This window comes from Leptopilina heterotoma, unplaced genomic scaffold (assembly GCF_015476425.1).
Source record: "Leptopilina heterotoma isolate Lh14 unplaced genomic scaffold, ASM1547642v1 Lhet_54, whole genome shotgun sequence".
NCBI classification, from domain to species: domain Eukaryota; kingdom Metazoa; phylum Arthropoda; class Insecta; order Hymenoptera; family Figitidae; genus Leptopilina; species Leptopilina heterotoma.
The window spans coordinates 2,217,111-2,231,964 of NW_025111118.1; the positions used below are offsets into that span (position 1 = coordinate 2,217,111).

Consider the following 14,854-nt stretch of genomic DNA (forward strand, 5'->3'; position numbering starts at 1 on the left):
AAATATTTCGTTCATTTGAAAGTTTCAAAGTTTTTGGTTCATAATAATTATAATAATAATAATTAGTAATATTAATTAATAATTAAAGTTCCTAAAGTTCTGATCGTTTAAATCAGTGAAATTTATTTATTTCTTCTTCTAATTAAATGTTTCATTGCAATAATTTTGTGTTGAACTAATTTTACAATAGAGAAAATAAATTATAATTTTTCTAAATGTAAAATTTAGGTTTTTAATTTTCATTGCAATCAGTAATTTATTAAAATACGTTTAATAAAAAATAATTTGTTGATTGAAAAGTTTAATACTTGTGAATATTAATTAAAATAGTACACTAAAAAAATTTATTTGATTCAAATAATCGATTACTTAACTATTATCAATTAAATATACGTAAAAAAAATTAATTATAAAGTTTCTAAATGTAAAATTAAAGTTTTTAATTTCTATTTTAATCAGTAATTTAAAAAAAATTACTTTGATAAAAAATATTTCGTTCATTTGAAAATTTAAAAGTTATGGATCATAATAATTAATTATAAGTTTAATATTAATTAATAATTATAAAATTAATATTATTAACAAATAATGTTTCTTAATGATTATAATTATAAATAATTTAATTATAAAAAGTTACTTCTGTACTAAGTTATTAGTTTTTTTTAACATAGTCACCAGAATTTTTTTCTTTTGATTTGCAAAATTTTCTTCAGCATAATAAAAAAAAAAATTCTTTGATGTTTTTTTCGGGAGATAATTTCGTGAAGGTTCGCCGAGAAAATTGACAAATGTAGATTATTGTTTATCACCTTGTTGGTTGTTGAAAATGTAGTCTCCTCTTTCGAAACATTTTTGAAAATACCTCGAAAATAATTGAAGTTTGTAAATATTATTTTAAAAATAGAAAAGTTGAAATTGAGTTATAAATGAATTGCATCGAGTGGAAATATGAGTTTTGTACATCTCGTGAATAATATTTTGACAAATGTGTAATCTTCTGCTTGTTGGTCATGTTGCAATAAGGATTTTTATACAAGGCTTCTATTAAAGAAAAGTCTTACAAAAAGATTTTTTTAGCCATTAGGCCAAACAAACCAAAAACATTTTATTTCTAAAAAAAAGTTTGTAATAAAAACTCTTTTTTTTTGGTAGAAGAGCTTTCAGCGAAAAAGTAATTCACTCGCGAAAATTCCATTTTTAACTTATTCGTTTTTTCACCCTTTTTTGATTTCTTTTTGATTTTTTGACATTCTTTTTATCATCATACGATGAGGAAATTTTTTTTTTTCCAAAAAGAAGATATTTTTTCTAGGGTAGCGCCACGAAGCGTCTAAGACCGGAAGCTCTCATTACTGGCTTTAAGCCAGGAACCCCGAGGTTCACTGAGAAGCCGAGAAGGCAGCCCGAATCAGTCTGTGACATGGCCGCTTTCGCGCCGACAACGTTTTTTCTATTTCGCGATATGTAAATGTTTAAACATTTATTGACTCCATTATTCTCTATATATTCGGAAGTATAAGTTATTTAATTACAGTGTAACAAAGTCTAGTCTCTCTCCTCTCTCATTTCTTCTTTTAACTTTTCATTTTTCAAGAATAAATAAATAAACAAATAAATAAATAAAAGAAAATAAATAGAAAAATTAATAGAAGATTATAACAGATTATTTAAAAGTATAAATAACAGAATAAACAAGAAATAAAAGAACAAGTAGCAGAATAAATAAAAAAAATTGATGTATATATTAAGAAAAAGATGGATGATCACAATTCCAGAATAATAGTCATACATTAGCAGAAGGAACTTCGTATTTATGACTTTCAGCAAAATTGTTTTAGAGCAACGATTCCACTGCAAAGAAACCTGAAAACTGGAGATCTACTTACTATTTCACCAAATTCTCTTAATTTATACAATTTCAATGAATTAATAATTCCAAAATTGACTTAAAACAGGAACTGATTAGTGAAAAATTTGGATTGTTTTTATTAAGGGTGAAGATGAACAGGAAGTAAAATGTAAGGAGTTAGAAGAAAAAAGTGTGTGAGGGAGAGAGTGCGAGAGAGAGAGCGAGAAAAGGGAAAATAAGAATTGAAAAATAGAAATGAAGAGAATGAATGAAGTGGAGATGCCTGCAGCAAATGAAGCATCTCGACAGTTATATTAATGAAAAAACTACTTCTCTACGACACAATAACCATATAATTCATCATTCCTTTATTGAAAAAGAGCATTCCTGGCAAGATTTTTTTTTGTGAACGAATAATTATTTATTGAGAGAAAAAGAGGAAAGAAACAAGTTCGAAAAAAAAATGATATATAATTTTACAAGATTAGCAAAACTTGCCTTCCTCAAATTTTCAAGTGTCTTAATCAAACGTACATAATAAATATAAATAGAAAAAGAAATTTATTTATAATATTCTTGTTCCAGTCATATATATAGTATTTAATTATACTTTCATCAATGCTCAATCGCAACATTTGTAATTGTAGTTCAATGTTGTATTGATATTTAGAAATTTATATTTAATAAGACTACTGTCAAATTATTTAATTAATTGATTAATAATATTAATTTACTGTTGATAATACAACAGTACTAAAAAAACTGTGGTTAAAAAAACTACTAGATTTATAACAGAAAGCGGTGATTAAAAATCAACTGTTGATAACAGGAATAGTGGATTTTTACTGACAACAGAAGCAGTAATTAAAAATCTGCTGTTGAACAATTTCTGTTTATGAAAAAGAAACAGTAGTTAAAAATCAACTATAGATAGCAGAAGCAACCAACCATTTTTGTCCTTTGACAAAAAAAAACAGTAGTTAAAAATCAACTATATTGATTACAGAAGCAACAAATTTTTCTGTGAACAAACAGAAAAAACAAGAAATAAATCGTCTGTTGATAGCAAAAAACAAAATTTTCTGCTGCCTATGAAAGAAAAGAAGAAACAGCAGTTAAAAATCAATTCTGTTTATGCAAGAAGAAAATCATCAAATCAAGATGATTCGTCCAAGAAATCGAATTGAAAACAAGAAAATAACAATGGGAAATTAAAAACAGTGGAGCTAAGAGTGAAGAATTAAGAGGATAAACGAAAAGTAGTTAAAATCAACTATTGATAAAGAAAACAACTTTTGTTGTTCATGGAAAAACAATAGAAGCAGATGAAGATGATGCAATGCGTTCATGAAATCGAATGAAGAGAAAAGAAATAATAGTGTAAAATTAAAAATAGAGTGAAGAAGAGTGAAAAAATAATTAAGAGGATAAAAAAATAATTTTAAAGATTTAAAATAAAAATAATAGTTTACATTAGAAAAATCATGGAACATCGCTGAGTTCGCGAGGATGCCTGAGCCGAGAGCAAAGCGCTGTAAACACTGTGATGGTATGCCATCTTGTTAGATGTGCATCAAATTAGCCTTAACAAGAACTATATGAGCGGCTTCAAAAACCATTCACCTTTTCTAATTTGGCATTGTTTGCAGTTAAACTAACATGAATTAACCAACAAATTGGAATCAAAACTTTATCTTCAATTTACTAATTTTTTTTTTTAATTTTTAAAAATTTTTTTTTCTAAACAGAAAACTATGTATTAGTGCATTTGTGTTATTGTGTTGTATACGTGTGTTCCTAGATTCGAGTGTTTCTTAATGCTTTAAGAATGTTTCATTAATTATTAATTATTTAATTGTCAATTAATAATCAATTAATTATTATTTAGTTGTCAATTAATTATTATTTAGTTGCCAATTAATTATTCATTAATTAATTAATAATTGACAATTAATTATCAATTATTATTTAATTGTCAATTGATTATTCATTAATTAATAAATAATAGACAATAATTAATTATCAATTATTATTTAATTTACAAATATTTATTAATTAATTATTAGTTAATTATCAATTAATTATTATTTAGTTGTTAATTAATTACTAATTGAGAATTAAGTAATTGATATTTAATTGACAATTAACTAATAATAATTCATTAATTAATTATCAATTAATTATTACTTAGTTGTCAATTAATAAATATAAATAAATAAAATTTATTAATAAATATAATTCATATTAATTAATAAATAATTTACAATTAATTATCCATTATTATTTAATTGTCAATTATTTATTAATTAGTTATTATTAAGTTGTTAATTAGCTATTAATTGAGAATTAAGTAATTGATATTTAATTCTAAATTAATAATCAAATTAATTATTGTTTAGTTGTGAATTAATTATTAGTTAAATGTCAATTAATTATTAGTTAAATGTCAATTAATTATTATTTAATTGTCAATTAATTACATTCAAAATACAGTATTAAATTATTATCTTGTTTTAAATATGAAGAAAACAATTGCAATAAAATGTTTCTCTAATAAAAATGAAGAGTAGTATTTAATACCTTGAGAATTTGACCATAATAATCCAAATATTATTTAAATTTCTAATTTTTACATTTCCTTATTGTTTTACAAAGAGAGAAAAAATTTGATTGAATTTGTTTAATTTTTTTCTCATTTGGCTCTGAAATATTTGAACGTCAACTTGAATTTTCCTTTTGTTTGTTTTTTTTCTTCTTGTCAAACATTTGATGCTTTGTGACCTAATATTTCTTTAAGTAATAATATTTCTTATTTCGTTAAGTAATATTATTTCTTATTTCTTTATAAGTGATAATATTTATTATTTTTTTTTTGAAAAGAAATATTTCTTTGAAGTTTTATTGTATTTTTTTATGTATAATATTTTTTTACATCGAAGAAACGTTCTTAATCGTTTAGTAAAAACTTTTTGAGTACAATTAAAAATGTTTATTATCATTTTTTTGTTTTTCCATATCGTGTTGTTCGTTTAATCCAAGTGTTAACATTTATAACAAATTTTTGCTTTTTGAATTTTTCTATTTTTAACTTTTTGTTTTGAATATCCACCGGCATGCTGTTATTATTATATAAGAGCGTTTTTATTAGTTTTTCTGACCAAAAAATAGAGTAGAATAAATAAATGAAATGAAATAAATAAATTAATAAATCCGAAATGGATTTAATTAATTAAAAAAAAATTAATATTTAATTAAATTGGGTTAAATTAAATTGACATCTTTTGCCATTAATTTTCCACGAGATAATATTTTTTTGGTTTATTACTTTTTTATTATATTGTATAACCAGAAAAAAATTATTTGATTTAGCATATACTAGACTTTTTTTCAATTTAAAATAAATTTTATTTGTTTCAAATAAAGTTTTTTGATTCAATTAAAGTTTATTTGCTTAAAAAAAATTTCTTTTGGTTTAAATAAATTTTATTTGTTCCAAATAAAGTTTTTTGGTTCAAATAAATTTTATTTGTTTCAAATAAAGTTTTTTGGTTCAAATAAAATTTTATGTTTTAAATAATTATTTTTTTACTCAAATAAATAATTTAGTAGATTTTGTGACTAATATACGTTTATTTAAATCAAGTATAAATTGTTTAGCAGAAACAAAATTTCTACATATATATTTTAAATAGAAAAATAAAAAAAAACACCTTCAATTGTTATTTACTCTCATATTTATTTGATTTTTATTTAGTAACGTTTGTGAACAAGTCGATTGCGTTATATACAAATATATTACATTACAGTACAGTGTAAAATTATATTGAAAAATTATAATAATTAAAAAAAATTTATTTGACTTAAGTTAATATTTACTTGATAGAAGTAAATATTTATTTGATACAAGTAAATATTTATTTGATGCAAGTAAATATTTGATACAATTAAATATTTATTTGATATAAGTAAATATTTATTTGTTACAAGTAAACATTTATTTGACACAAGTAAATATTTATTTGATAATAAACAAGTATCGGATTATTTAAACCAAATAAATTTTTTCAGTGTTTAAAAATAATAGAATTTAAAAATTTGTAATTCAAATTTTTGTTGAAAACACTAAAAAAAATCCAATTTCGGATAAATTACAAATAATTGCAGAAATTCAATTATTTTCAAGAGTGATAAAATTCTTCTCATAAAATTCAATTATCTTTCAAATTTAAAAAAAATTCTCGTCAAAATCCCAATTATCATTGAAATTCAATTCTTTTTAAACATTGTAATAAAATTTTTCGCAATAATACAATTATTTTCATAAATAATATAATTATTCTTCTCAGGAATTCAATTATTTTTGAAAATTTTAATAAAATTCTTTGAAACTATTCAATTATTTTTATAAATAATAAAATTCATTGCAGGATTTCAATTATTTTTAATAAATTTTTACAGGAATTGCTAAAAAAATGTTTAAAAAAATTTTTGAAAATTTAATTTCAATTTTTCGAAAAAATCAATTATTTAAAAAAAAAATTTTTTTTCAATTCTTTGGAACAATTTAATTACTTATTTACAAAAATATTAGAATTTTTCACAGGAATTCAATTAGTTTTAAATATTTTAATAAAATTGGTCGAAAGAAATCAATTATTTTAAATAGAATTTTAATTAAATTTTTTTTTGAAATAATTCAATTATATTCTTTTAGATTTTAATGAAATTCTTTCCAAGAATTCAATTATTCACATAAATAATTCTTCGAAAGAATTGAATTATGTCGATAAATAACAAAATTATTCCCAAAAATTCAATTCTTTTTAAACACTTTAATAAAGTTTTTTGCAATAATAAAATAATAAAATTCTTTACAGGATTTCAATTATTTAAAAAAAATTTAATAAAAAATCGTTGTAAGAATATAATAAATAAAATAATAAATATCAAATTTTTTAATATGATTATATTTTGATTATATTTCTAATTACAAACAATTGCATTTTTAAAAAATTACCTTCACAGTTCTTATAAATAATTGAATTTTGATGAAGCTGCTTTCATAATTTTTAAACATAATTGAATTTTGTAATAGTTGCTTTCATAATTTTTACACAGAATTGAATTTTGGAAGAGTTGTTTTCACAATTTATAAATAATTGCATTTTATCGAGTTTCGTACACAATTTTTTATAAATAATTCAATTTTGGAAGAGTTACTTTCAGAATTTTTAAAAATAATTAAATTTTTGAAGAATTGTGTTCACAATTTTTATAAAAAATTGAATTTTATAGAGTTTTGTTCAGAAATGTTTTAAATAATTGAATTTTGGAAGAATTGCTGTTTCAATTTTTATACAAAATTGAATTTCGAAATAATCGTTCTTACAATTTTGATAAATAATTAAATTTCAGAGTTTCGTTCACCAGTTTTTTTTTATAAATAATTGAATTTTATTGTGTTTCGAACACAATTTTTTTTTTACAAATAATTCAATTTTGGAAGAGTTGCTTTCAAAATGTTTATAAATCATTGTATTTTAAAGATTTGTGTTCTCAATTTTAATAAATAATTGAATTTTAATGAGCTGCGTTTCGAATCATTATAAATAATTGAATTTCGGAAGAATTGTTTTCTCAATTTTTTATGCAGAATTGAATTTTAGAATAATCGTGTTTACAATTTTTATAATGAATTGAATTTTAGAGTTGTCTTCACAATTTTTTTTAATTAATTCAATTTTTGAAGAGTTACTTTCAGATTTTTTAAAAACAATTGAATTTTGGAAGAATTGTGTTCACAATTTTTATAAAAAAATTGAATTTTATAGTTTCGTTCACAAATTTTTTTGAATAATTGAATTTTGAAAGATTTTTTTTTATGAATTCATACAGAAATAATTTTGATAGAGTTGTGTTTAAAAATTTTTATAAATGAATGAATTTCGAAGAGTTATTTTTACAATTTTTTATAAATGAATGAATTTTTTATCGAAAGAATGAAATACGAATATTATTGTAGTTAATAAATAATTGTTAAGAATTTTCTGCGAATTGGTAATTAATTAATTTAATAATTAGCAATTTTACAATTGAAAAAAATGACCAAAAAAAATAAAAGTATGGAAAAAATGAATAAAAATGGAAAATTAGCACAACTTTTGAGAATTAATTTGTAGATAATGATTACAGGTGGGTAGATTGATTAAACTAGGACGGGACTTTCGATGAAAAGTGAGTCTTAATTAGAAACAGGGTTTTGTCTGTGGGCCATCGTATCTTGGTGCTCACGACGAATGCGTAGAGCGCATTGCGCATTCCAATGGGATTGCGACGTATTTTTAAACTCCGGTTATTCACCCTTAATACAGATGCATACATTTACTCATAGTGAAATAGAATCATATTAATGCAAATTGTTTATTTAATCTTAAAATATGTATATATAGAGAATATTGATTCACACTATTGGTCACTTAGATTTTTTCCCTACTATTCGTAAACTATACAAGAACTGTTTTCGTTCAAAACGAAAAACTGTTTCCGTTAGCCTTTAATTTTAATCTTTTTTTATTTCCATCTCTGAAAAATTTCTTTTTAATACAAATAAATACTTTTTTTATATAATAAATTTTTCTTTGAGTCAAGTAAATGTCTATTTGATAATAGACGAGGAATCGATTCAAATAAATTTTGTTTTTAGTATATTTTCGTTTTGAAAAATTATGATTTTATTTCTTATTAATATTTTTAATATTCAAATATTTAATAATATAAAAAATGAATTTGTAATTTTCACAATCGCGTAAATATTATTTGAACAAATTAATTGAAATCCTGTTCTATTGATAAATTAAATATTTTTTTGATTCAAGTAAATATTTTGTTTGACAATAGACGATTATTTGTAGGAAATAAACTTTCTCCTCATTGAATTAAATATTTGATTTTGAAAAATTATGATTTTATTTCTCCAATTAATATTTTTAATGTTCATAATATTTAATAATATCAAAAGAAATTTGTAATTTTCACAATCGCATAAATATTATTTGAACAAATTATGATTTTATTTCTCCAGTTAATATTTTTAATATTCATAATATTTAATAATATAAAAAGAAATTTGTAATTTTCACAATCGCATAAATATTATTTGAACAAATTAATTAAAATCGTAATATATATATATTGTTTGAAAAACATTTATATTAATGTGCGATAATTTTGTTTATACACGATTTATCGTGTATCTTGTTTGTTGCTTACATAATATTATATATACATTTTTTATTAGTCACGAATTTACCTGATATTTGGCGAGAGAGCTACTGAGAATCAAGATATAGACTCTCTCGTATATGAAAAAATGTTTTGCGTAGGCTGTAATGGTTTGACAAGCACCCAACGAAATGAAATTGTCGCCCGCTATTCATAAATCTCAATGCTCGATCTAAAAGTTCTTTAAAAGAACACACACTGTTCTTCTTATACTTTCCTTCGTTTAAATTCCTGGTTTAATTTTTTTTCTCTTGTTTTTTTTTCATTCATACTTCTTTTACACGCATATACATTGGTTAGAGAAATGCTTTTTGAAATATAGTTGTTATTTTAGTTTCAGCGGAACCTATTTAAAGGATTCACCAACTTGTGATACTGTTCTCATTCTAAGAGAGCTTGACAAGTTTGTGAGAAAAGGAAATATTAAAATCCGCAATTTATAAATTTATTTATATAATGTACTATTATAAGTGTACGGCTTTTTTTATGTTCTTTGGATAAATTTTAAATCAGAATAAATTTTTAATTTTTAAATGAAAGTTTCCGAAAATTGTATAGGAAAATTAATATCAATAATTACATTTTGAAACGATTTATCTGATACAAATAAATAATTACTTTTCTATTGTCAAATAAATATTTAATTGAATCAAATAATTTCTATGTCGATTAAATGGTATTTGCTTGGATTATTGAAACTATTGGTTCAAATAGGTGCAATTTATTTGATTTACATAAAAATTATTTGATTCCAGTAAATATGTATTTCAATCAACTTTTCAACGTTCAAATGAATGAAATTTTTTTCCGTGTAGAAAATTTTTTTTAAAATTACTTTAAAATAATAAATTTTTAGAATTACTGCAAAAATTCTGATTTTTGGTGTTCAAAACTATTTTTAAAAAACTTAAAAATTTAGAATTTTTCTCCAGATTTTTTTCATCTTAAAAATTTGAATCACAATGAATTTAAAAATTTTATCTTGATTTTTCTGATATTTGTAAATAATTAAAATTTATTATAACAGCTAAATTTTAGAATAACTTTTTAAATGTTGTTATGAATTATAATTAGCTTAGAAAATATTTTAAATAATAAATGTTGCAATTATTAGGAATAATTGAATTTAAGAAAGGTTTTAAACTGGAAATTATTAAAAATTTCCATTCTTATAAAAAAAAATTCATTTTTTGAGAAATTTAAATTAAATTTTCTAAAGATACTTGATTTAAAAAGAAAAATTATTAAGAGACTAATAAATAATTAATTGAAATTTTGTGAAATTAAATTTTTAAAGTTTTTAAACTAAAGTTTTTGAAAATTTCAATTCTCTTGCAGAAAAAAATAATAATTATTTATTTCTACAAGGGAATTGAAATTCTCAAAAACTTTAAATACCTATAATTAAAAAATTGAATTGAAATTTCTTAAAAATCTAATTTTTCCAGAGTTTTAATTAAAATTACTTGAAATTAAAATCCACTTAAATAAATATTTAACTATTAAATATTCATTTAATCTAATTTTTTCAGAGTTTTAATTAAAATTACTTGAAATTAAAATCCACTTAAATTAATATTTAATTATTAAATATTTATTTAATCTAATTTTTCCAGAGTTTTAATTAAAATTACTTAAAATTCAAATACTCTTAAATGAATATTTAATTATTAAATATTTATGTAAGAAAAAAATTTACTTGAATTTCAAGTAATTTTAATTAAAACTCTGGAAAAATAAGAATTTTGAGAAATTTTAATTCAATTTTTTAATGATAGGTATTTAAATTAAAAAAAAATTTACGAAAATATTATAATTAATTAATTGAAATTTTGTAAAATTTAAATAAAAAGTATGGAAATTGTTAAAGAATTTCATTAGAGATTTAAAAAAAAAATTTCAAATAATTTAATTTTTTCAGAATTTCTGTTAAAATTTTTATTAATTAGTTAATTTTAAAAGATTTAAATTAAATTTTTTTTTTTGATAATTAACATTTTTAAAAATATTATTTTAAATTCTAAAAAAATAGGTTTTTAAAATATTTCCGTTCAATTTTTTTGAAAGATCAGTGAATTTTTATGAAAAAAAGATTAAAATTTTTTTAATAATTGCATTTTTTAATAATTCGATCAAAAATAATTACATTCTTTAAAAGTTTAACATAATTTTTTAAAAATAATGCAGGGAATTTTGTTAGGGTATAATTAATTTTATTTTTAAAATAGGCAGTAATTCTTAAAATTTTAAATCAAATTTTTGCTTTAAAAAATTGTTTTTTTAGTATTTTTCATTCAACTTCCCTTAAATTTTGTTTTAAGAATCAGGGAAAATGTTAAAATTCAATCTGGAAATTAGGAACAGTCAGGGAAAAACGAAATTAAATTTTTTGTGGCAACTCTGCTTGGTTAATATTTAATTTTTTTTTAGCTCTCAAAATTTAAATTAGTTAAAAATCACATTATTTGATAGTAAAAAATTAGTCGCTGACTCAAGTAGTAATATTTTTACTAATTTAATTTTAAAATTACTAAAAGTTTTGGTATTTAATTCAGTTAGTAAACTTTGATTATTTCAGTAGTTTTTTTCTGCTAATAATTAGTTACTTTCTACTAATAATTGTTTTATTTTCTACTAATAATTGTTATTTTCAACTAATATTTAGTTATTTTTTACTAATAATTAGTTTTTTTCTACTATTAATTAATATTATCGGTAATTATGCAGAAGAAGGACTTTTCCCAATTTTGAAGATAAATGGTTAATTCTTTTTGGAAAAGCTTTAATTACCATATTATCTAATTATTATTATTAATTATTATTATTATTTAATTATTATTATTATTAATTATTATCTAATAATTAATATTATCTATTATTAATTCTACTAATAATTAATATTATTATTAATTCTACTAATAATTATTTTTTTCTACTAATAGTTAGTTATTTTCTCCTAATAATTAGTTTTCTTCTACTACTAATTAGTAATTAACAATCAGTGATTAACTAATTAATAATTAGTGATTAGCTAATAATTAGTGATTTTCTACTAAATTGTTATTTATTTATTTTTTTATTAATTTCTGGAGCAAAAATTCAGCCATTATTTTATTAACAATTAATTATTTTTAACTACTCAGGTTTTAGAGACAGTAAAATACGAATTAAAAATAATAAAAAAAAATTGTCCTTAATTTGAAAGTTCAAAACTCTAAGAACATTAAATCTTTTGGCATTCGCTACAGAGTAATAGAATTTTGATTAATTTGTAGCATTGCAATATTGTATTCTTCCAACGATATATTTATAGAATAATCGCAGAATTTTTGATTTTGTTTTTAATGAATTGAATTCAGTGGAATAGAGAGTTGGTGTATAAATTTCTCGAAAATCGTATCTTTTATCTGTTTAATCATAAAACGTGAAGGATGATTTGGTATAAAAGTTAGATAAACCAAGCGAGCAATGCAGATTTGGCATATGGTCCAGGAAGAAGCATTATGCCACTGTTTACCGAGTTGCAGCCTCCATTCTCGTCCTCTTTTTACTCCTCCCCTACTTGAGTCGTCGTTCGGAAGAGGATGACCTGGATAGTTACCAACTATAGTTTTTTTTTTTGTTGTTGTATAGACCTTTCATTTTTACCTTAATTTTTCAATCTTCAAAAATTCAACATTATTACCATGACAGTAATTACCAATGTTTCATTCTATTCATAACAGTATTTCGTTTAATTTGGAAATTAAAAATTTAAATTAAAAAATTGTTGAAATATTTCCAGAAAGAATGTTAAGTATAAACACAGTTGTACAACATGGTTTGGGAAAAAATTGTTTACTTATCTCTTGTTTGTAATTTTTGAAAAAGTAGAAGAAGAAAAAGAAGAAATAGTAAAAATTTGCAAGGAGTGTGATTCTCTCAATCAGTTTGTTTCGAACTTCTCTGATACTTATTTCTGTGTCAGACGGACAATCAAATTTACGCGCCCCAATGCCAATGTTAAAGCACACAGAGTGGAAGACAAAATTAACTTGAGTCACGAGCTTTACTGATGGCTCGACCAGTAGTGTGTGGGTCTTGCCAAAAAAAATTTTATAAGAGTAATGCATAATTTGTTCAACTGTCTAAGTAGTATCTCATCAGTTGTTTACCGCTTCTTGGTTAACGAAATCTGACAGTACTTATCTGATACTGTTCTCCTGCTATCTCAACCTCATCAAGAGTTCTGGCATCGAAAGTCGAATCTCATGTTGATCCAATATACATTACATCAATTATTCACGCTAAGGATTATTTTAAATTACATCTATACGATTACATGTGTATGATAAATTTCACACATCATTTTTCTCCTTTTTTTTAATTTGTATATTGTAAATAAGAAATCGGATACAATCTTAACGATGCTTTAATCTTTTATTCTTATGTGCAAATATTTATGCACAAAGATAAATTTTTTATCTGAAGGAAATATAATTTATTTATTTATATAAATGTGCACTGGAGAAAATTCATTTTATTAAAATTAACGATTACTTCTTTGTTTGTGTTATACAAAATTTTATTTGTATTACATAATTTTTAATTAAATTGGATAAATGATGTTTGCTTCAAATACAGAAGTCATTGGTTTAAATATTGAAATATGTTAAAATACTAAAATTATTTCTTCAAATACTAAAATTATTGGTTAAAATAAATTAATTGTTCAAATATTTAAAAGTAGTGAATCAACTGTAAATTATTTATTCAAATACTGAAATTATTGGTTCAAATAAAATTTATTGGTTCGAATATTTAAACTATTGGTTTAAATAAACATAGTTGGTTCAAATATTAAAACTATTGGTTTAAATAAAAATTATTTGTTCAAATATTAAAATTATTGGTTTAAATAAAAATTTTTGGTTAAAACAAAAATTTTTTGTTCAAATAAAAATTATTTTTTAAAAAATAGAAATTATTTGTTAAAATTTAAAAACTATTTCTTCAAACACTACAATTATTGGTTCAAATAAAAAAAAATTGTTTAAATATTTAAAAGTATTAATAATTGAATCAACTGTAGATTATTTATTCAAAATATACTGAAATTATTGGTTCAAAAACTAAAATTATTGGTTCAAATAAAATTTATTAGTTCGAATATTTAAACTATTGGTTTAAATAAACATAGTTGGTTTAAATATTAAAACTATTGGTTTAAATAAAAATTATTTGTTCAAATATTAAAATTATTGGTTTAAATAGAAATTTTTGGTTAAAACAAAAATTATTTGTTCAAATAAAAATTATTTTTTAAAAAATAGAAATTATTTGTTAAAATTTAAAAACTATTTCTTCAAACACTACAATTATTGGTTCAAATAAAAAAAAATTGTTTAAATATTTAAAAGTATTAATAATTGAATCAACTGTAGATTATTTATTCAAAATATACTGAAATTATTGGTTCAAAAACTGAAATTATTGGTTCAAATAAAATTTATTAGTTCGAATATTTAAACTATTGGTTTAAATAAACATAGTTGGTTCAAATATTAAAACTATTGGTTTAAATAAAAATTATTTGTTCAAATATTAAAATTATTGGTTTAAATAGAAATTTTTGGTTAAAACAAAAATTATTTGTTCAAATAAAAATTATTTTTTAAAAAATAGAAATTATTTGTTAAAATTTAAAAACTATTTCTTCAAACACTACAATTATTGGTTCAAATA

The 14,854-nt window shown here is 20.9% G+C and overlaps 1 protein-coding gene across 1 annotated transcript in view; it reads left to right on the forward strand.

Annotated features, from left to right (window-relative positions):
* The first annotated feature begins 1,696 nt into the window (after nt 1–1,696).
* The window catches only part of LOC122508550 (myocardin-related transcription factor A), a 191,469-nt gene continuing 178,311 nt past the window's right edge, over nt 1,697–14,854 (forward strand). The window contains exon 1 of the mRNA XM_043621974.1: nt 1,697–3,398. Within this exon, the coding sequence (XP_043477909.1) occupies nt 3,359–3,398 (40 nt within the window). The 5' untranslated portion in view covers nt 1,697–3,358. The remainder of the gene's footprint in view (nt 3,399–14,854) is intronic.